This window comes from Cucurbita maxima, unplaced genomic scaffold (assembly GCF_002738345.1).
Source record: "Cucurbita maxima cultivar Rimu unplaced genomic scaffold, Cmax_1.0 Cma_Scf00130, whole genome shotgun sequence".
Taxonomy (NCBI): domain Eukaryota; kingdom Viridiplantae; phylum Streptophyta; class Magnoliopsida; order Cucurbitales; family Cucurbitaceae; genus Cucurbita; species Cucurbita maxima.
The window spans coordinates 52,611-75,028 of record NW_019272146.1 but is presented as its reverse complement, the minus strand read 5'-3'; the positions used below and the strand labels follow the sequence as shown (position 1 = coordinate 75,028).

The following is a 22,418-nucleotide window of genomic DNA, read 5'->3' as shown; positions in this document are numbered from 1 at the left end:
GTCAACCTACATGAGCTCATGACGTCAGTTTCAAATTCGAACTTCTGTAACATTATTTATCTTATTTGCAATGGTCCATGTGTTAGATTTTATGCGAACATTAGAGTTTTTGTAGGAGTAAAGTCTATATATATATATATATATTCTATTTGTATTAAAAATTTTATTTTCTATCATTACTAATGGATGAAGTTACCGATAAAAAAACTAGTAGAATTGTTTTAACTTGCATCGTACTTTCTTGTCCTTTGTAATTTTATTTTGTTTTATCATTTAATTCTATTCCATATTAATTTTGTTACATTTTTTTTCTCTTTGTATTAATTTTGGGTTTTGTGTTTAAGTTTTAGTTTTTAAATCACTTAATCTTTCTTTCTTATTTTTGTGTTTACATATATCTTTATTTTATGTGTTTACTCTACATTTTGTTCCCAGATTTTTTTGGTCTATATTGTTAATCAATTCCTCTTACATCCCAATCTTTTATTTTTATTTTTTTAATCAATTTAATTATATTCCCATCTTTTTTTGGCCTATTGTTAATCAATTATATTTTCAAAATCTGTTTCTATGTATGGCTATGATCTTATAATTTTTTTGGAAAGATACATAATTGCTTAAGGAAGATACAAAATTGCAACAGAATTAGGGAAGATACTGATTTCTTAAGAACAAAATTAAAATAAAAGAAAGAAAATTTGTAATTCTATTCCCATACTTTTGTTCGCTTATTTTTGTTAATGGATCTAAATCTTCCTCTCTTTGACCTATTTTTGTTAGAGAAGATACATAGTTGGAAGAAATTAGGGAGATATATAATTGCAATAAAATTTGGAAAGATTATAATTGCTTTCATATCCTAAAAATAGAATTAAAATAAATATTTCCTACAAATAGAATTAAAAATATTTCTTAAAATGTAGAATTAAAATAAACTAAAAGAAAATTTTTAATTCTATTCCCATATTTTTATTTGTCTATTTCTGTGAATCGTTTACTGAGTCTTACCCTATTTTTATTGGTCAATAGATTTTGTTTATTAGACTTAGCAAATAGACCTAAGTTATGATTTCCGTAAAAGCATAATTAAAATAAAATTTCTTAAAAAAGAATTAAAATATAAAATATTTTATTTTTTAAATTCTATTCCCATATTTTTATTGGACTATTTTTGTTAATCAATTCAGTTTTCTAAATCTTCCTCTCTTTCTTTATCTATGTATTTCTTATTTTTTTTTCTATTTTTATCTCTATATTTCATTTTTTTTATCTAAGAATATCTCACACATGATATGTGGGGTTATATTTAAAAATATAACTTTTTTACTCATCATCATTATTATTATTATTTTTTCTTTATTATTATTATTATTTTATTATTATTATTATTATTATTATTATTTATTATTTTTTTTTTTTGAGAAAAGTTGAAGTCTCACCGATTAACTTTCAAATTTATGTCCATAATTGTTAAATTATAAATGTTAATCAATGAGGTAAAAATTAAAATTATATGTTCATGGGTAAAGGAGATTTTGAAAATAAGGTAATAAGACTAAATTATTCTCTTTCATGCCCATTATTAGAGTCCCTCACCATTAAGTTGAATCATCTCATTAGATTGAAGATAGAAAATTAAAGACTTCATTGTAATACATCTTTAGAGAACCTAATTAGGAGATGTTGCTCGAATTGGGCCAGTTGCAATGCGCTGCCGAAACCCAATGGAGACTTTTCGGGAGATTTTGCTCAATTTGGTCCAATTGGGGCACGCCTCTTGGTGCCTAAACTTGAGGTAGGGCTTTCGGGAGATGTTGCTGGTTTTGGGTCATTTGGTACACGCCTCTTGATGCCTAAACTTGAGAGAGGGCTTTCAAAAGACGTTGCTGGTTTTGGGCTATTTGGAACAACCTCTTTGTGCCTAGACCCAATGGAAGCGGCCCCTGTTTCCTCGGGTGGAACTCCCGGTTGAGGAGTTACTCGGAATGCTGCCAAGATATCAGTATCTTTGGTTTGGGAGATGTTGCTAAATTTGGTCCTGTTGGGACACGCCTCTTGGTGCCTAAATTTTTTGAGAATGTGTATTATTCCTACAATTTTTTTGAGATTGGGGTGGATCCATACCATCTTCATAATCACTAAACATAAAAAAGAAAGAACAAAAAATGAATCTTTTAGGTTGTTTTTTGCTATTCATTTTTCCACTTTTCTCTCATCCATTTCTTGCCATTGCTGACTCATCAAGAGACCTAAAGCATTCACTTAGATCTCTATCCGCCTTCCTCTTCACTTCTCCACCCCCTCCAGCGGCGTTCCTTTTCACCTTTTCGCCACCTCCTGCGCAAAACTTCTTTAAATCTCTACCTTGGCGCCATTTCTCTTCCCCTCTCCGCCACCCCATGCGGCATTTCTCTTCCTCTCTCCGCCACCTCCTACGCAAAGGTTCTTTAAATCTCCACCTCTGACGGCGTTTCTTTTCCCTTCTCTGCCACCTCTTGCGCAAATCTTCTTTAAATCTCCACCTCCGGCTGCGTTTCTCTTCTCCTTTCCGCCACCCCCGACGGCATTTCTCTTCCCCTCTTCGCCACCTCCTACACAAAGCTTCTTTAAATCTCCACCCCCGGCAGCATTTTTCTTTTCCTCTCTGCCACCTCCGCCGCTACCAATGGAGTGATGTGAAGACTGTAGAAGATCAACCATGCCAAAGAAGATAAGCTGATTGTCGAGAGAGATGTTCTCAATAAGAGATGAACATTTTTAATTCAAGCCCTTTAATAATGTAACCGGAAATCTTTTATGATCACTATTTTTGTTTTGAAAATTACGTTTATCATTATATAAATACAACTTTATTTCACGTATAAAAAGTATTCATAAATTTTAAAAAATAATATTAATATTTATAATTTATTGAACATATAAGAGAACTTTTAATTTTTTTTTTTGTACAATTTCGATCAAATTAAAAGTTCAAAAATAAAACTAGAATTTTAAGTTCAAAATTCACTTTTATTTTATTTTATTGCAACACCTCCAACAACATAATGATCACTTATCCTGCAAGAAAAAGAAGGAAACAGAACAAAAGAACAGAAAGAAAAGAAAAGATAGTAAGATTTTCTATGAGAGAGAAAAAGGAAAATAGGACTTTATACAAGTTTGATCGGGAGAGAAGTTTATTAGATCTTTCATCCCTTTTACTCTATTTCAATTGTTTAGATTTTTACCATCATTTTAGAAAATCATGATCAACAATATTAAAATGGTAAAAAAAAACTATTAAAATTGGCTAAAGATAACTGGGAAGACCATTAAAAGCAGAGAAAAAAATGAAAAAAAAAATCATTAAAATTGTTGAAAGATAATTACAAAAACAAATTAAAAACAAAGAGAATAAAAAATGGAAGTCTTTTATTGTTGTAATGAAATTAACAATTTTTGTGTATACTGCCAAAACAACTTGCTTCTAAGAATGAGAATGATAGAGGATAAACCGTGGAAAAATAATTGAATGAATTTTGAAGTATCAGATGACTAGAAAGTAGATAGTACTCTGACATAAAATAAATTCATCAAATTCTTTTATATGACAGTAGCTTATATCTTTTAGAAAAATGGTTAACTCCGTCTATAAACTTGTTACATGAAAGTTCGAACTTGAAACTGATGTCATGAGCACACATAGGTTAACTTGGATTTCAAAAGACAGAATCAAAATTTCATTAACGATATATTCATGGCAACAACTTAAGTTAATCAGGTAAGTGGTCTTTCTATCGACTCGGTTGGAAGACTTATCTTATGTATGATGACACGTGTCCAGTGACCCTTGCACATGTCATTTATGCTTTATGTTATTTGATGATGTGATGACGTTATATGATGAAGTGATGACGTTAAATGATGATGTGGTGAAGTTATATGATGATGTACATGATGTTGACATGATGATGATGATGCATAATAATAAGATGATGCGATGCATGATGATGAAATGACTTAATATGACGATGTTCCACATTAAGATGTTGTGCATGCGTTAAATGTCACGATGCATTATGACGACAAGTTTTCAAAGACACAACCCTAGTTAATGTTAATGATGATGAATATATGAATGTGAATGCATGCATGTTACTTAGAATAATAAGTGAATGGTGTATAGGGTTGTGTCTTAAAGATGATTTAAAGATGAAAATTATAGGGACCTCGTGCATTTTGTGTGTTCATATATATCGGGATACTTCTACACTAATGATGATGAGTGGGGACGCGCATGGTATGATGATGAGGGTGTTCATGGGGAGCAATTGGCAATCAATGCTTGATTAACAATTGTCAATTGGTTGATTCTTTATCCTCTATTAACGCTTAATTAGCTATAGTGACTAATATTTTACAAAAGCTAGCGTTAAGACAAGGTTCCATGACTAAAGCACCCGTCCAAGCTACTATTGTAATGGCTCAAACAGCAGCTGGATCTTATGTATATTGTGGAGAAAAACACTGTTTTAATTAACATCCAAGTAATCTAACATCAATATTTTATGTGGAGATCAAGCTAATCAAGGCATTTAAAAAAATAATCACTTCTCAAAAGACATATAATTCAGGGTGGAAAAACTATCAAAACTTATCATGGAAGAGACAAGTCTCATACAATCAACAAATGTCACCTAAACAAAATTACCCTCTAGATTTTGGTCTATAAAATCAAATGGCATATGGTCCTCAACAAGCCAACACCCAAGGAAAAGAATACTCCGTAGGAAAGGTGAGACTAAGGAAAACAACAACAGTCACTCCCAAAAGGTGAGACTAAGGAAAACAACAACAGTCACTCCCAAGAAACAGCTATACATAGTAGAGAAAGGAGGAAATTGTTGTATAGAAAGAGTAGAGAAAAACTTATGCAGAAACTGCAGAACAGAAAGAGTAGAGAAAAAATTATGCAAGAATAGTGCAAAAATTATGCAGGAATAGTGCAGTCTCTTAAAACGCAAACAACATTCAACAGTAAATAAGAGAGCAGAATATACACATCACTATCTTCTTTTCCACAAAGAATGAAAAAGAATAAGGAAAAAGTCGGTTTCAAGAAGTTCATGGATATATTTAAGAAAATCACAAACCATTAGTGGAAGTCTTGAAATAAATGTTCAATTATGTCAAACTCTTAAAAAATATTCTCACCAATCCAAGAAAATTTGAAGAATTCAAGGTGGTAGAGTTGAATGAAGAGCGTAGTACAATATTGTACAAAAAGGTCCCACTAAAGGAGAAAGATCCCGACTCATTTACAATTACAATATCAACTAAAGAAAAGAAGTAAGGTCGAGCATTATGTGATTTGGGATCAAGCATTAATGTAATGTCGTTGTCTATTGACCAAAAGTTAGGTATTGGTGAAGATAGATCAACTAAAGTCACCCTCCAACTAGCAGACCTTCACTCATCTAGAAGGCAAAATCGAAGATATTCTAATTCTAGTGGACAAGTTCATATTTCCAGTAGATTTTATTATTTTGGATTATGAACCGAACCATGACTACCAATTATCTTGGAGAGAGCATTTTTGAAATCTGGGAGAACAATTGTAGATGTCCACAAGGGAACAATAATGTTGAAAATGGATGTTCAACAAATAGAATTTAATATCAATGACAACATAAAATATCCACGTAGAGGATCGATCAACAATTTATAAATTGACAGGGAATTTAGTAGCAAATAGTTGAAAACAGCAACAAGAAGAAGACAACCGTTGGAATAATTGCACTAAACAAACAACAAGCAGAATTGGATGAACTCGTAAGATATTTTTAATCACTAAAATTATAGGAAAGAAAAAATTCATGAATGAAGTCATCTATTGACAACATACCCTTGAACTATGTCTTAAAAGTAGAGTTATTTGATATATAAGAGATGAATTTTAAAATATTATTTCTACCCACAAAATTATTTTTTTGACCATAGATAACTGAAAAAAAAAATTGAGGAAAAGGGAGCTGATAATCGGTAACAAGCTCAAGGGAAACCTTAGTTTTTTTTAATTTTTTATTTATTTATGCACTTACATAGTTGCATTACTTTCCTTAACCTTTGAAGCGGTATTCAACATTTGAGGATGAGGTGCTCCCTCATAACTACATGTACCCCTCGTACAACCCAGCTAGAATTAATCACAACATGGTCAACGTCCTTCCACAGGACAGACCCATCATGCAGGCGACCTTGACCCACTCGCATGATCAACATCTTACCATAAGATGGATCCCCTTGCAGAGTAGTCAATCTACCATTGAGTAACACTTCCCTAACAGGCGTCTCGCCAAGCTCAACCGTACCACAACAGAGTAGGAAGGGAAGAGTAACACCTCTCTAACTGGCATCTCGCCTAGCTCAACGGTACTTGTAATAACCCAAAACTAAATAAAGAAATAAACCAATAATATTAATTATAAAAAAATGGTTAAAATAATAATAATAATAAATAAATAAACAAAAAAACAACATTTTCACTACTTCTCTCCACTAACCTCTCATCCCTCCCCATATTTATCTCTCCTCAACCCATCCTGCGAAAGTAACAAAAAAAAAAAACAGAAAAAGAATAATAGTCACGTATATATTAAATCTTCATTTTCTTTAATCCTATTTTTTTAGAAATCACAAGATCTTGTTGAATTATTACAATGGTTTAATTTTGAGTTAGAAACTAAATGTCTATCATTTATATGAATTCTAGCAAATAACATCGTTTATATGAATTCTAGTCAATCACATCATTTATATGAATTCTAGCAAATCACATCAGATTAGTAATATTAAATTAAATTTTTATTAGTAGCCATAGATTAAAAATAGAATGGCCAAGAAAATTTGTGAATCTTAAACACTAAGACAAGGAAAGATTTGGAAACAGAGATCCACTAGAAATTTAGAATAAGTTAGAACACAATTAAGAGTCAAACTGATAAAAGAAAAAAAAGAAGATTAAGGAATTAAAAACCACAAACTAAATATAGAGAAATAACTTAAATAGGTGTATCTACAACCATAACTATAGAAAATAAGATTTTTAATAAAAATATAATTATAGACATATAACATTTCAAGACTTTTAACAATGGACCCATGTAAATTAAAGAAATAATTTTGTAGATTTCAAACATGAAGCTAATGTCATGGGCTCACATAGGTTGACATGGATTTCAAAGGACTGAATCAAACTTTCATTAAAGATATATTTGTAACAACAACTTAAGCTAGCCAGGTAAGTGATCTTACTATCAGCATGGTTATATTTGATATTGACACGTGCCCCGTGGTTCTGCACGTGCCATATATATTGATATGTGTGAATTGTCTGTGGATCAATATGCTTCTTATATGTTATAATATGTGAACTGTATGATAATAGTTACGGTACGATGTGTTCAAGAATATGTTTGAGATAGGATACGAGATGGATGCACAAAACGAAATGTAACGATAGGAGTAAAATACGTTCATGTAGCGTTAAGGTTAGGTTACATACTGGAGTGATATGGATAAGAGAGATTGATGGAAGAATATGGTTAGGTTACGGGTAGAAAGGGATAGGTTTGTGATAGATTGATAGAACGATAATATTAGGATTGATAGAACGATAGCATTAGGTTATGTTCTTGTGATGATATGACTAAGGTACGTTCATGTAATGATATGTCTGTGATAGATATAAGAACGTTAAGGCTATGATAAGTTAGAAAACGATATGACTACGAAGTGTTTACATTATGACTTGTTTATGATATGATACATTGTGATGCAATATGTCATGGTATGATGTGTATATGATGAAATGTTATGTTAAAAGCATAGAACGTTATGTTAGGTCTCTTAAATTGTGTGTACACAGCATGATATGAATGACATGAAATTACGATAAATGGCATGAAATATAACCCCGTTAGAATTATGTATGATTTGAAAACTGAAGAATGAAAAACGATATGATATGAATGATGAACGATATCTGGAACGATATCTGAAACGATATGAAAAATGATATGATATGTACATAATGCTAGCGGGGTTGTATTAAAGGATAATGAAAATGAAAAAGTATTGGGACCTCATGCATTATGTGTGCTCATGCATTTGGGGGGATACCCCTATCCAATCACGAGGGTACGAACGCATACATCTAATGGCAAGACAACGATTGTTATGCTTTACATAGCGCTGCCGTGATAGTTACTAGTTCTAGCGGGTGTCTGGCCTAAAGGGCTCCCAGAATATCCCCACCGGATAAGAAAAGTGTCCCAGCGGTGTGCGAACTAGCTGGTGAGCCCATACTCGTACATATGGGCTGTGTGTAGAGTATATGGTACACATCCAAAATTACCCGTTAGGACAACACCGTAGGAAGAACGGAATGAAATATAGGTTCCATCATCTCATTACATGTGATTGTTGCATTTAACTTCAATAGTGGGGTCACTTACTGAATATTTCTTTAAATACTCAAGCCTGTGCTACTATATTTTTCAGGTTAAGGCAAGGCATTCCTGTACGGCTGACGACGGTTTCACAACTCGAGACCATGACACATGCATAGGATAGTGGTATTTATTTTCTTAGACTTAGGCTAGAATAGGATGTTTTTAACTGAAACTCTTATTTATTTGATTTAGTCGTTTGTTGTGTCGTTTTAAAGATGTTTTCGAAACACGTAAGTCCATGACTGTGTTTTAAGATAAAGATTATGTTTTATGGAATTTAAATGAAGTCTTCCGCATTCAATGTTTATGGTACGTATACAGTAGCGACCTTAAATTAAGTAGAAATGGGTCGTTACAGTACCACACCGAAGTAGGAAGGAAAGAGTAACATCTCCCTAACTGGCTTCTCGCCTAGCTCAATAGTACCACAATGGAGTAGGAAGGGAAGCGGAGCATACTCGAACGCTATACCAGATACTGTCGGCTAAGAGATCATCTCTCTACACCTCGGGGTCCAATGTGGTTCTCTATATCTCAAGGATAGTTAAAACTATTGAGTTAAGGATCCCGACTTCCAGATTCACTCGACCAAGATTCCCAAGTCTATAACAGTCCAAGGTTAAAGGGTCTCTCCCTCTAAGCGTCACTCACGACACCATAGACCGTAACATTAGGATGGTCCCCTAACTAAACCCAACTTAATCCCTACAAGAGTTCACCTTAGGCATATCATAACACTACAACTTGTCAATCATATCATAAGTTCGCACAATTATTTAAGAGGAGTTTATGTATGATTAACAATGCATACAATCATACAAGCTCAACTGGGCGGTAACATCCATCAACACCCGGAGCACAGATAAACAAATTCTCATGTCCGCCAACATAGTATGAACAGATAAAAGCATTAGTAAGATAGTCCAGCAAGCATACAAACAAGGGTACAAAATCTCACTAGGGGAACAAGTCCAATAGATATATATTTAATTCTCTAAGTACAGAGGATCATTAGATCTAGCCACCTATGGGTAATTTGTTCTAGCATGCATGCAAAACCAAGCGCACCCTACAAGTATTACTTCCTAAATTAGTATGGTTACTTACAAGTATGTCGCGTGCCTTCCCGAGCTTGATTACAGTCGTAATGGAGTCTGAAAATTATGAATTATCTATACAAAGACCTAGTTCATAGTAAAATAGGATTAGCACTGGAATCGGGACGAAAAATGGGAGAAAATAGGGCACTCACACGCCCGCACGCGCTCATAGGGGACTCCCATGCGCTTGCACATTTCCCCACGCGCAGGGTCTACGCGTGGTCAACACGGGCGTGACGTAGACTTACCCCCTTCGAATTTTCTAGGCGTGACACGTGTCGTATACAGGGACTGGCAGTAGCTTTCGGGTTGGACCGCGAGTCATCGGGTTGCTTCACGGAGCTCGGGTCAGGTTTTCGGGTCAACCGTCGGACGGGTGTCAACAGAGGTGCCAGACGTGTCTCTCCACCAATTGCTCAACACGAGTCCTCCCTTTCCGGCGGCCGTGTGTCCCTCGCCGATTGCCTGAGTTCATCCAATTTCTAGATTTCGGTCAAATTCTATATCAACCTATTTATTTTGGGTTTTTCTATCTTCCAAACCATAACTCGAATTAAATGGATTCCTTCACAAGAATTCAAGATCTCAAGTCCACCTATCTAGATATATTTTTATTCTATTTTTTTGTTATGCACAGCACCTAATAAATGGAGTCGAAAACTAAGAAAAATTCAGTTTCTTACCAAAGTAGGACAATTTCTCGATTTTGTTTTCCAACGAGATTTTGGCTGCGTTTCCTTTGAAAACTTGCAAGTCTCCTCACCTAAAGTTTTGCAACTAGATTATTAAGGTCTAAATCATCTAAAATTCCCGGAACTATGGTGAAATCTTGAAACAAAAGAGGTCGTGGACTTACCTAACGTTTCTTGCAGGAAACGAACGATCCAACGGTCAGACCACTCCTCTTGATACTTTGAGTAGCTCTAGTAGGAGACCTAAGATTGAGAGTGCTTCAGTTCCGGTTTGGGCATTTCTCCCTCCTTCCTCTTCTTAAAAAACCCTAACGGTTCCTTTCTCTTTCTCTCTCTCTATTATTTTTTTTTTCTTTTTTTTTTCTTCCTAGTCTGTCTATATTGACTTTGACCAAAATTTAGATTACATTACCATTTTTTTAAATATTTTCCTTAAGTTCCTTGATGCATACGGAGCATTTCTTTCTTCTGCACCGATTTGAAAATCACACTCTAAGTCCTCCAATAAAATCTAGAAACTCACAATGGTTAAGAAGGTGCTAGTCACAAGGATAGAGCGAATTGTACCTGTTGAGTTCGGGGTGTTACAAGAACGATAGCATTAGGATTACTCTAAAAATAAGGATTATGATAGATTGATAGAATGATAGCACTAACCTGCAATGATATGCTAAGGTACATTCATGTAACGATATGATTATAATAGATATAAGAATGTTAAGGCTATTGATAAGTTAAGGAACGATATGAAAACGAAGCGTTTAAGATATGATATGATTATGATATGACATGTGAATGACGGATATATATATATATATTGTGATATGATATGAAAATGATATGAAATATGTTATGGTACGAGATATGTGATAATTGACATGTTTATGATATGATATATTGTGATGCGATATATTATGGTATGATATGTACATGATGAAATTTTTTTAGTCGGGAAGCCTGGAATGTTATGATATGATATATTTATGTAATTTGAATGATATGTGATTGACATGCAAAATGACGAACTAGCATGAAATACAACTCCGACATATACATAAAAAACGATATGTGAAATGATATGAGAAACGATATGATATGTACGGAATACTAGTGAGGTTGTATTAAATGATAATAAAAATGGAAAAATGTTGGGACCTCATGCATTATTGTGTGCTCATGCATTGGGGGATACCCCTTACCCTTCACGATAGTACGGATGTATACGTTACGAGGCAGAAAAATAATCATTATCGTTATCATAATGCTACGATGACCAAGCAGAAAAACGTTCATTACGTTTATCATAATGCTACGCCTGTCAGGCAGGACAACAAACATTATGTTTAACCTAATGCTGCCTGATGGTTATTAGTTCTAACGGTGTCCAGTTTAAGTAATTCCCAGAGTATGCTCGACCGACAAGGAAATTTGCCCAGCGGTGTGCGAATTGACTGGTGAGTCCAAACTCACACGTATGGGTTGTGTGTAGATTATATGGTACACGTCCAAATTACCCGTTAGGATAGTACCGAAGGAAAATAGATTGAAAAGATAGGTTCTATCATTGCATTTGCATGTTCTTGCATTTAAAGCCCCAAAAGTGAGGTCACCCACTGAGTATTTATTTAAATACTTAAGTCACTTCTGTTTTAGGTTAAGGCAAGACATTCCTGTACTGCTGACGACGACATCGCAACTTAAGACCATGGAACATGCATAGAGTAGTCATATTTATGAAAGTTTAAATAAAGTATTTCTGTATCCAATGTTCATGATATGTATACAGTGACGACCTTAAATTAAATAAAAAATTCTAGGTCGTTACAATTGTAATAGACAACATTTTCTAAGCATTCAATGTGATATACTAGAATTTTAACCTCATATTCTCCATCAAAATTAGTTAACCATCTCCTATTGGATAAGAGGAATTTTATTTAAATTTGTCTAGCATGATTTGGCAGTTGTACTAAAGCACCAATGGTGACCCAAAAAATAAGGTAAAAATTTTGGTGAAGTAAAACAAAATATTTAAAGCATATGTACTTACTTATTGATGTATATTACTTATTGATGTATATGTATATGTTTAAATTATATCAAATTAGAGTTTATACATAAATTGTAGATAAAAATGGAAGGTAAATCCCAATTTTTATTTAAAATTTTAAAAGATTATATTTTTGAAATGTTTTTTTAATCAATAATAATAATAAAATTGTAATTGATTTCATCCCTTCACACATATGAAGCAACTTTTTCCCCCAAATACCTGTCTCAATACCTACCCCAATTGATAGACAATTTTGCTAAAAAAAATCAATAAACAAAAAATGGTAAATTTCATAAAAGAAGATGTCATTCTTTTAAAAAGAAAATTAAACTGAACTGTGATAGACAATTTTGCTAAAAAAAATAAAAAAATAAAAAATGGTAAATTTCATAAAAGAGATGTCATTCTTTTAAAAAGAAAATGAAACCAACTGTAAAGATAGTCTGATTTACTTGGAGAGAGAAAAGAAAAAATTTGACAAATTTAATAGGAGGAAATCATAGAAAAGTTCATGATTTCTTCTCTTATATCGTGTTTCAATTGTTTAGATTTTTGTTATCATTCAACTGATTATAGAAAATTCGGATCCAACATTAAAATAATGAAAGTGAAAAACAACTAAGTATTGATTAAAATTGGCAAAGATAAACCGGGAACAAAATAAAAGAAGAATAGAGAAACACATAAAAGGAAAAAATGAGAGATGAAATTTTGAATTTTATTCTCAATATAATTAAAAAATTAATTAAAATTGGTCAAAGATAATTGTGAACAAAATTTAAGAAAAACCGAGTAAATACCGAACAAATATGATTACTGCCCCTGTTTCCAACCGTGAGTGTTATCTCGCCTTCAGCAAGCATTCTCTGGAACTAGTTTCCTAAAAAAAAAGAAGAAATATGATTAGTGGTCCATGAATCCAGTATCTAGGTTGAGTGATCATGCTCTACTAAACATATTTTTACAACTAGTAAATCTTATTTACTTTGTTGTGCCTTTTCAACACTCTTCCCTATGCCCGTTTTCATTGTAATTGAAACATTTTCCATTATCTGCATTTTGAACCTTGCGTCTGGGGTCAGTAGAAATCTTATCTTTCCCTTTTTGTCATATGCATCCCAAACTATTCTGTTTGCATTTGAGCCGGGATTTAGGGGGACATTCCTCAGTTAAAACAAACCTCAAACATGTATGTACATAATAGTATCGATATATATACATACATCTACATAGATATGTATTATGTATGTATCTACGTATATCTACATAGATATGTATTATCTATGTATCTACGTATATAGATATTTATATATATACATATATATGTATATAGATATATATATACACACGTAAATATGTATGTATGTATGTATATATATATATATTTTTTAAATGGTAGAATATTACCCTTCTTTCTTCTTTAAATCTCTCACCCTAAAAAGTTCTCGAAATAACCCAATCCTCTCCTCATTTACATGTGGCTTCTCAACTAGTTGATTCCTTTACAAAATCATGACAAGAGGAATGTGTTATTGCGTAACGTTTCTACCTTCCTTGCAAGAATTTTCATCGATCATTTTTCATCTCAAATCTTTCTTCAACGACAATATGTAACGACCCAAAATTTTCTACTTAATTTAAGATCGCTACTCTATACATATCATAAACATTGAATGCGAAAATACTTCATTTAAACTTTCATAAAACGTCACATTCATCTTAAAACACAGTCATGGACTTACGTGTTTTAAAAACACCTTAAAAAACGACACAACAAAAGACTAAATAAAATAAATAAACGTTTAAATTAAAAACATCATATTCTAGTGTAAGTCTAATAAAATAAATAAGACTACCCTATGCATCGAGTTGCTATGTCGTCATCAGCCGTATAGGAATGTCTTTCCTTAACCTAAAATAGAGGTAGCACGTGCCTTGAGTATTTTAAAAAATACTCAGCAAGTGACCCCACCGCCGGGGGTTAAATGCAACAACATGTGAATGCAATGACGGATCTATCATATCAGTCTCTTTTCCTACGACACTATCTTAATGGGTAGCTTGGATGTGTACCATATACTCTACACACAGCTCATACGTTCAAGTATGGGCTCACTAGACAGTTCACACACCGCTGGACCCCTTTCTTGTTGGGCGACCCTGCTCTGATAACTCTTCTTATGCCGGACACCCATTAGACTTAGTAACTATTATGGCAGCATTATGTAAAACATAATGATACTTCACCTGCCTAATGGTGTACGTGTCCGTACCCTCGTAATGGAATAGGGGTATCCCCCAATGTATGAGCAGACATAATGCATGAGGTCCCAATATTTTTCCATTTTCATTATCATTTAATACAACCCCGCTAACGTTACGTACATTTCATGTCATTTTTTATATCATTTCACATATTGGTTATCATTCATATCATATCATTTCTCATTTTTCATTTCTCGTATCACACATAACTCTAACGGGGTTAGATTTCATGTCATTCATATCATGTTGTGTACATACAATTTAAGAGGCATAACATAGTATTCCATGTTTTTAACGTAACATCTCCTCATATACATCTCATACCATAACATATTGCATCACAATATATTATATCATAAACATGTCAATTTATCACATCTCGTACCATAACATGTTTCATATAATTTTCATATCATATGACAACATATATATATATATATATCTGTCATTCACATGTCGTATCATAATCATATCATATCGTAAACATTTCATGGTCATATTATTCCCTAACTTATTATAGCCTTAACATTCTTATATATATCACAGTCATATCTTTACATGAATGTACCTTAGTCACATCGTTACAAGAACATATTCTAACGTTATCGTTCTATCCATCTATCATAATCCTATCCGTTTCTACCTATAACCTAATCGTATTCTTTTATCAGTTGATTGTGACAATATCGTTTCTATCAATCTCTCATATCCATAGCACTTCTACATGTAATCTAACCTTAACATTTCATATACATATCTTACTTCTATTATTACTTTACGTTTAGTGCATCCTTCTTGTATCATATCTTAAACATATTATTGAAAATATCGTATCGTAAGTATTATTATACAATTCACATATTATAACATATACATAACATAACATAAGTCTATCGATTCACAAATGGTCCATGTGTTAGATTTCAGGTGACTCTGATTAGAGTATGGGATATATATATATATAGTTAGTAGACTTTCTTACCTTCTTATATTTATTGTTTTATTTTTTATCCCATTCACTTCCTTACCTTCTCAACTCTATTGTTTTATCTTTTGATTCCGTTCACCACATCTTTTTCTTACTAGATATTATTGGTTCACTTCTTTACCTTCTCAACTTTACTATTTTATCTTTTGATTTGCTTCACCACATCTTTTCCTCCTACTAGATATTATTGCCAATTTTGTTAATAGATTCTTACTTCCAACAATTTTTTTTTTTTTTATTTCTTACCTCCAACTATTTCCTTCTTTTAAATATATATATATATATATATATATTTTCCTCTTACTCCCACAATTTTACTTTTTAATTGAGTATTTTCTTATTTTCAACTATTTAAATATGTTGACTCAAATCTCACATATTTATCCGTTCAGTTTTTCTAAAAAAAAATTAGAGGGAGTAGAGGAGAGATAATTGAAAAAGGGATGATAAGTTAGTGGAAAATCTCACGTATTTGTCATTTCAGTTTTTCTACAATAAAATATAGAAGGGAGTTAAGAAGAGATAATGGAGAAAGGGATGTTAAGTTACTCTAGAAAGGGATGTTAAGTTACTCTAACAGTTACTCAGACAAAAAAAAATTATATTGGCCCAAGATCACAAAATGATTGAATTGTTGTAAGTGTTAAATCATTTAGTTGAGGTGTTATGTTGATTAGGCTCTTAATAAGAGATGAATTGCCGTCGGAATCCCGCTAAGTCATTTTTCATACTTCATTTTCGTCAAAATTACATCAATTTCATGTTGTTGGTTTTTGGCCAGTTGGGACACGCCTCTTAGCTCCTAGACCCAATGAAGGCGTTTTGGGAGATGTTGTTGGATTTGGTCCCGTTGGGATATGCCTCTTGGTGACTAAACTTGACAGAAGGCTTCAGGAGATGTTGCTGGATTTGTGCCCGTTAGGACATGCCTCTTAGCTCCTAGACCCAATGGAGGTGTTTCGGAAGATGTTGCTAGATTAGGTCCAGTTGGGACACGCCTCTTGATGCTTAAACTTGAGGGAGGGCTTTTAAGAGATGTTGCTGGATTTCGGCCCGTTGGTACATGCTTTTTAAGTCCTAAAGAAAACACATTGCCACTCCACTTGTCTCAAGAGAATTGAGATTAGACAAATAGCAACAAAAGAGATCATCAAGAGTACATAAACCCTATTGACCTATTTTTAGCAAACCCGTTTTGTCGTCACACAAATATTCTACCTCTAAATCTCACATCTTTATAAACTCTTCCCAACAATCTCATCTCTTTATAAACTCTTCTGAACAACTACTTTAATGTAGTAATAAATTATATTTTTTTGGTTGAGTTTTCCTAATTTATTGGTAACAAATGATTTTGGGAAACTAATTATGCTATATAAAAAAAGATATCTAACCATTTTAATCTATTTTATTTTAGAAAAACTTCATCCAACTTTAATTTGAATTTTAGAATGAAAATATTTTCATTTAATTTGAAATCTAGTTACAGTGAACTTCATCTAAATCTCCACCCTCACAACTCATTCCCCAAATATCTTTTTCCATAACTAAATTATAATGAAACTTTTATGAAAATATAAAGATACTTTTTTTAAACAAAATATTAACAATTTTTATTCCTAACCAATTATAAGAATATTTTTTTTTATTTTTTTTAAAATTTAACTCCAATTTTTTTTAACTTTATTGGAAGTTTAATGGTATTATGGGAACTTTAGAGTAATTTTTTTTAAATTTAAATTTCTTTGTTTTTTTTTTTTTTTTACTATTTTTTAAAAAACAAATTTAGTATTTACTATTTGAAAATGTACATTATTCCTATAAATTTTTTTAGATTGGCTGTGGATTTTCATACCATCTTTATGATCACCAAACATCAAAAAGAAAGAACAAAAAATGAATGATTTAGTGTTATTTATGCTATTCATTTTTCCACTTTTCTTTCATCCATTTCTTGCCATTGCTGACTCATCGCCGGACCTGAACCATTCCCGTAGATCTCTTTCTACTTTCCTCTTCACTTCTCCGCCCCCTCCAGCGGCGTTCCTCTTCACCTCTCCGCCACCTCCTGTGCGAACCTTCTTTAAATCTTCACCCCCGGCAACATTTCTCTTCCCCTCTCCGCCACCCCCGGCAGCATTTCTCTTCCCCTCTCCGCCACCACCTACGCGAAACTTCTTTAAATCACCACCTCCGGCGGCATTTCTCTTCTCCTCTCCGCCACCCCCGGCGGCGTTTCTTTTCCCCTCTCCGCCACCTCCTACGCAAAACTTCTTTAAATCTCCACTTCCGGCAGCATTTCTCTTCCCCTCTCCGCCACCACCTATGCGAAACTTCTTTAAATCACCACCTCCAGCGGCATTTCTCTTCCCCTCTCCGCCACCCCCGGCGGCGTTTCTCTTCCCCTCTCCGCCCCCTCCGCCGCAGCCAATGGAGTGATGTGAAGACTGTACACAAGATCAACCATGCTAGAGAAGATAAGCTATTGGTGAGAGAGATGTTCTCAATAAGAGATGAACATTTTTAATTCAAGCCCTTTAATAATGTAACATAGAAATCTTATGATCACTACTTTTATTTTAATAATACGTTTATCATTATATAAATACAACTTTATTTCAGGTTCAAAAATATTCATAAATTTTCAAAAATAGTATTAATATTTTTAATTTATTGAACATCTAAGAGAACTTCTGTAATAATACTTGGATGAAAAAATATTATAGTTTTAAAATTACAACAATTTTGATTTATTATTATTATTATTATTTTTTGTACAATTTCGATCAAATTAAATGTTAAAAAAATAAAAGGAGGATTTAAGTTCAAATTCAATTTTATTTTATTTTATTGCAACACCTCCTCCAACAACATAATGATCACTTATGACAATAAAAAGAAAAGAAAAAAATAGTAAGATTTACTGTGAGAGAGAAAAAGGAAAACAAAACTTTATACAGGTTTAATTGAGAGAGAGAAAAAAAAATTTTAGATCTTATTTCTTTTATATTTCAATTATTTAGATTTTTACGATCATTTTAGAAAATCATGATCAACAACATTAAAATGGTAAAAAAAGAAGAATCTATTAAAATTGAATAAAGATAAAAAAGAAAAAAAAAGAAAAAAAAACAAAGAAAAAAAATCATTAAAATTGTTGAAAGGTAGTTACAAAAAAAAATTAAAAGCAAGGGGAATAAAAAATGAAAGTCTTGGATTAAAATGGGATAAAGATAATTGTTAATAAAATTAAAAGAAAAAGGAGGGGAATAGAATTGTCAATTTTGATGTCTACGGTCAAACACAACTTTAACTTCTAAGAATAAGAATTATAAAGGATAAACCATGGAAAAATAATTGAATTTGAAATATCATAGGACTAGAAAACAGATAATACTCTAACATAAAATAAATTCATCAAATTCTTTTATATGACAATAGCTTATATCTTCTAGAAAAATGGTTAACTCCATCTATAAACTTGTTACATGAAAGTTCGAACTTGAAACTAATGTCATGAGCACACATAGGTTAACTTGGATTTCAAAAGACAGAATCAAACTTTCATTAACGATAAATTCATGACAACAACTTAAGCTAATCAGGTAAGTTGTCTTTCTGTCGGCTCGGTCGGAAGACTTGTCTTATATATGACGACACGTGTCCAGTGGCCCTTGTACGTGTCACTTATGCTTTATGTTATATGATGATGTGATGACGTTAAATGATGATGTGTTGATGTTATATGATGATGTGATGATGTACATGATGTTGACATGATGACGATGATGCATAATAATAAGATGATGAGACGTATGATGATGAAATGCCTTAATATGACAATCTTCCATATTAAGATGTTGTGCATGTATTAAATGCCACAATGCATTATGACGACAAGTTTTCAAAGACACAACCCTAGTTAATGTTAATGATGATGAATATATGAATGCCAATGCATGCATGTTACTTAGAATAATAAGTGAATGGTGTATAGTGTTGTGTCTTAAAGATGATTTAAAAATGAAAACTGTGGGGATCTCGTGCATTTTGTGTGTTCATATATATCGGGATAATTCTCCACTAATGATGATGAGCGGGGACGCGCACAGTATGATGATGAAGGTGTTCATGGGGAGAAATTGACAATCAACGCTTGATTAATAATTGTCAATTGGCTGATGTGAGAAGCAATCCAGAAAAGAAGACTTGAGGAGTACTTGAAGTTGATGCTTTATCCTCTATCAACGCTTAATTAGCTTCGGTGACTAATATTCTACAAAATCTAGCATTGGGAGAAGGTTCCATGAATAAAGCACCCGTCCAAGTTGCATTTGTAATGACCCAAACAGCAGCTGAATCTTGTGTATATTGTGGAGAAGAACAAAATTTTGATTAACGTCTAGTAATCTAACATCAATTTTTTATGTGAAGAATCAAGCTAATAAGGCATCTAAAAAATAATCCCTTCTCAAAGACTATAATTCAAGGTGGAAAAACTATCAAAACGTTTCATGGAAGAGACAAGTCTTATACAATCAACAAATGTCATCCTCCAACTAGCAGACCCATCTTTCACTCATCTAGAAGGAAAAATAAAAAATATTCTAATTCAAGTGGACAAGTTCATATTTCCAGCAGGTTTTATCATTTTGGATTATGAAGCGAACCATGAATACCAATTATCTTGGAGAGAGCATTTTTGAAAACTGGAAGAACAATTGTAGATGTCCACAACAGAACTATAATGTTGAAAATGAATGATCAACGACAACATAAAATATCCAGCAGTAGTAGAGAATCGATCAACAATTTATAAATTGACAAAGAATCCAGTAGCTGATAGTTGAAAACAGCAACAAGAAGAAGACAACAATTGGAATAATTGCACTAAACAGCAATCAGAATTGGATAAACTCGTAAGATATGTTTAATCACTAGAATTATAGGAAAGAAAAAATTCATCAATAATGTCATATATTGAGAACATACCCTTGAACTACATCTTACAAGTAGAGCTATTTGATATATAGAGGATAGATTTCACAATATTATTTCCACCCATCAAATTATTTCTTTGACAATGGATAACTGAAAAAAACAATTGAGGAAAAGGGAGCTGACAAACGGTAGACAGGTAACAAGCTCCAAGAAAACCAAGTTAGTTTTTTTTTTTTCTTTTTATTTATGCACTTGCATAGTTGCATTACTTTCCTTAGAATGATAGATTTTTTTTGTCATTATTTTTACTTTTTTGTCGTGAACAACTTGCATGCCCCAACGAAAGGTAGTCAACTTTTGCATGAGAATTAATCGTACTTGGATGTGGTTAATTTCAGCATATTAGGGAGGCCAATTGGTTTTAGGGCATTAGGATGTGATCGATGATAAATCTTATTTCCGTGTAGTGCACGTTGCCACATAGTTTCTTGTTCATCTTCATTTGCATTTGGTCTTATTTTATTTAAAATCATGTACACCTTTTCATGCAATAATATGCAATGACACGAATAACAAAGAAGAATTTTTAGAATGGAGAGATCCAAATTCGTCCTAGAAAATTTGCTAACCCCTCCAAGTAAGAAATCCATATGGAAAAAAGAAATTGATAGCAAATAATCATTGTGCATTCTCGGGTAAGCTTGAAATGAAAAGACAACAAGAGTGACAAGAGAGGGGCTGCTACACATTATAAATCAAATGTTGGAGCAGACATGCAGACATACAGCAGTAGGTAGACAGATAGCAGACTAATAGCAAAAATAGTTGGACAGATAGTAGATTTACCGCATAAGTATTTCCAAGTTTTTTTTGGAGGAAATTTTTAAAGAATGGGTCACGTCAAATTTTCACATGTGATAGAAGAGGAAGAGAGCGCTTCCTCTAACGGTGCATAACGACAAGAAAATTCTTTGAACACACCCTTTACAACCTTAATGTCTTACTTAAAAGCATGTATCCATATTTTGTGGTTATTTTTATTTTGCTGTCTGCATATAATTTTGAATGATGTCCATGCACCTTAGAGGCATGAGTTTTATTAGGTAGAGTAATATAGTATGCATTGTCAAATATGTAGTAGAGATCTTTTGGGCAAAAACTAGGAATCCAATGTAAAATGTTTTAGTATGATAAATAAAACAGTAAGATAAAGAGGTGTGTTTTTAAAAAAATTTATTATAACTGTGAGTTAATAAATTCCACTTAGAAAAAAAAGTTATTAACCTACCTCAATTTTAGGATAATTGTTTAGAAGTTATTAGCTTTAATAGGTTTAGGGAAATTATTAGTCTTTACTTAGTAAGATTTGTGAGTAGTTTCTTAATTTGATGAGAAAGTTTAGAAACTTGATGAGAAAGTTTAGGAGATCGGTTGTACTTTCTCCACTTTTAGTACTCATGATATGTATGTTATTTTCATAACAATAATTGAAAAGCATAAAATCTTAAGATTCCTCTATTCAAGAACTCTCCCCCCTCAAATTGTTCTACTTCAGTTATTTGTTTTAAAACATTTTCGACCATGGGTTATTTCCAACATTTGGAATTAGGGCTCCAAAGATGGTGAAACAAATGTCGTCACCATATAAATTCATCGGAGAAGTGACAACGATAAAGAGTGGAAAGGATGGGAGTGCAACGCCCAGTACCCGTTACTCAAAAATAGTAACTACGCAGCATGGTCGATAAAGATGCATGTTGACTTATAGGCACAAGGTGTGTTGTATGCCATCGAGCATTTTGACATTGAGGAGCGTAAGGAAATGTATGATTTAAGTAATCTTCCTTTTTGGACCATGTATGAGTTTTAGGAAATGTCTGTAGCCAT

The 22,418-nt window shown here is 32.8% G+C and overlaps 1 protein-coding gene across 1 annotated transcript in view; it reads right to left on the bottom strand.

Annotated features, from left to right (window-relative positions):
* Positions 1-2,352: 2,352 nt before the first annotated feature.
* LOC111473538 (glycine-rich cell wall structural protein 1.0-like) overlaps positions 2,353-22,418 on the bottom strand; it is a 38,932-nt gene continuing 18,866 nt past the window's right edge. Inside the window, exons 2-3 of the mRNA XM_023119019.1 lie at positions 17,759-18,037; positions 2,353-2,682 (exon numbers count right to left, since the gene is read on the bottom strand). Of these exons, the coding sequence (XP_022974787.1) occupies positions 2,353-2,682; positions 17,759-18,037 (609 nt within the window). The remainder of the gene's footprint in view (positions 2,683-17,758; positions 18,038-22,418) is intronic.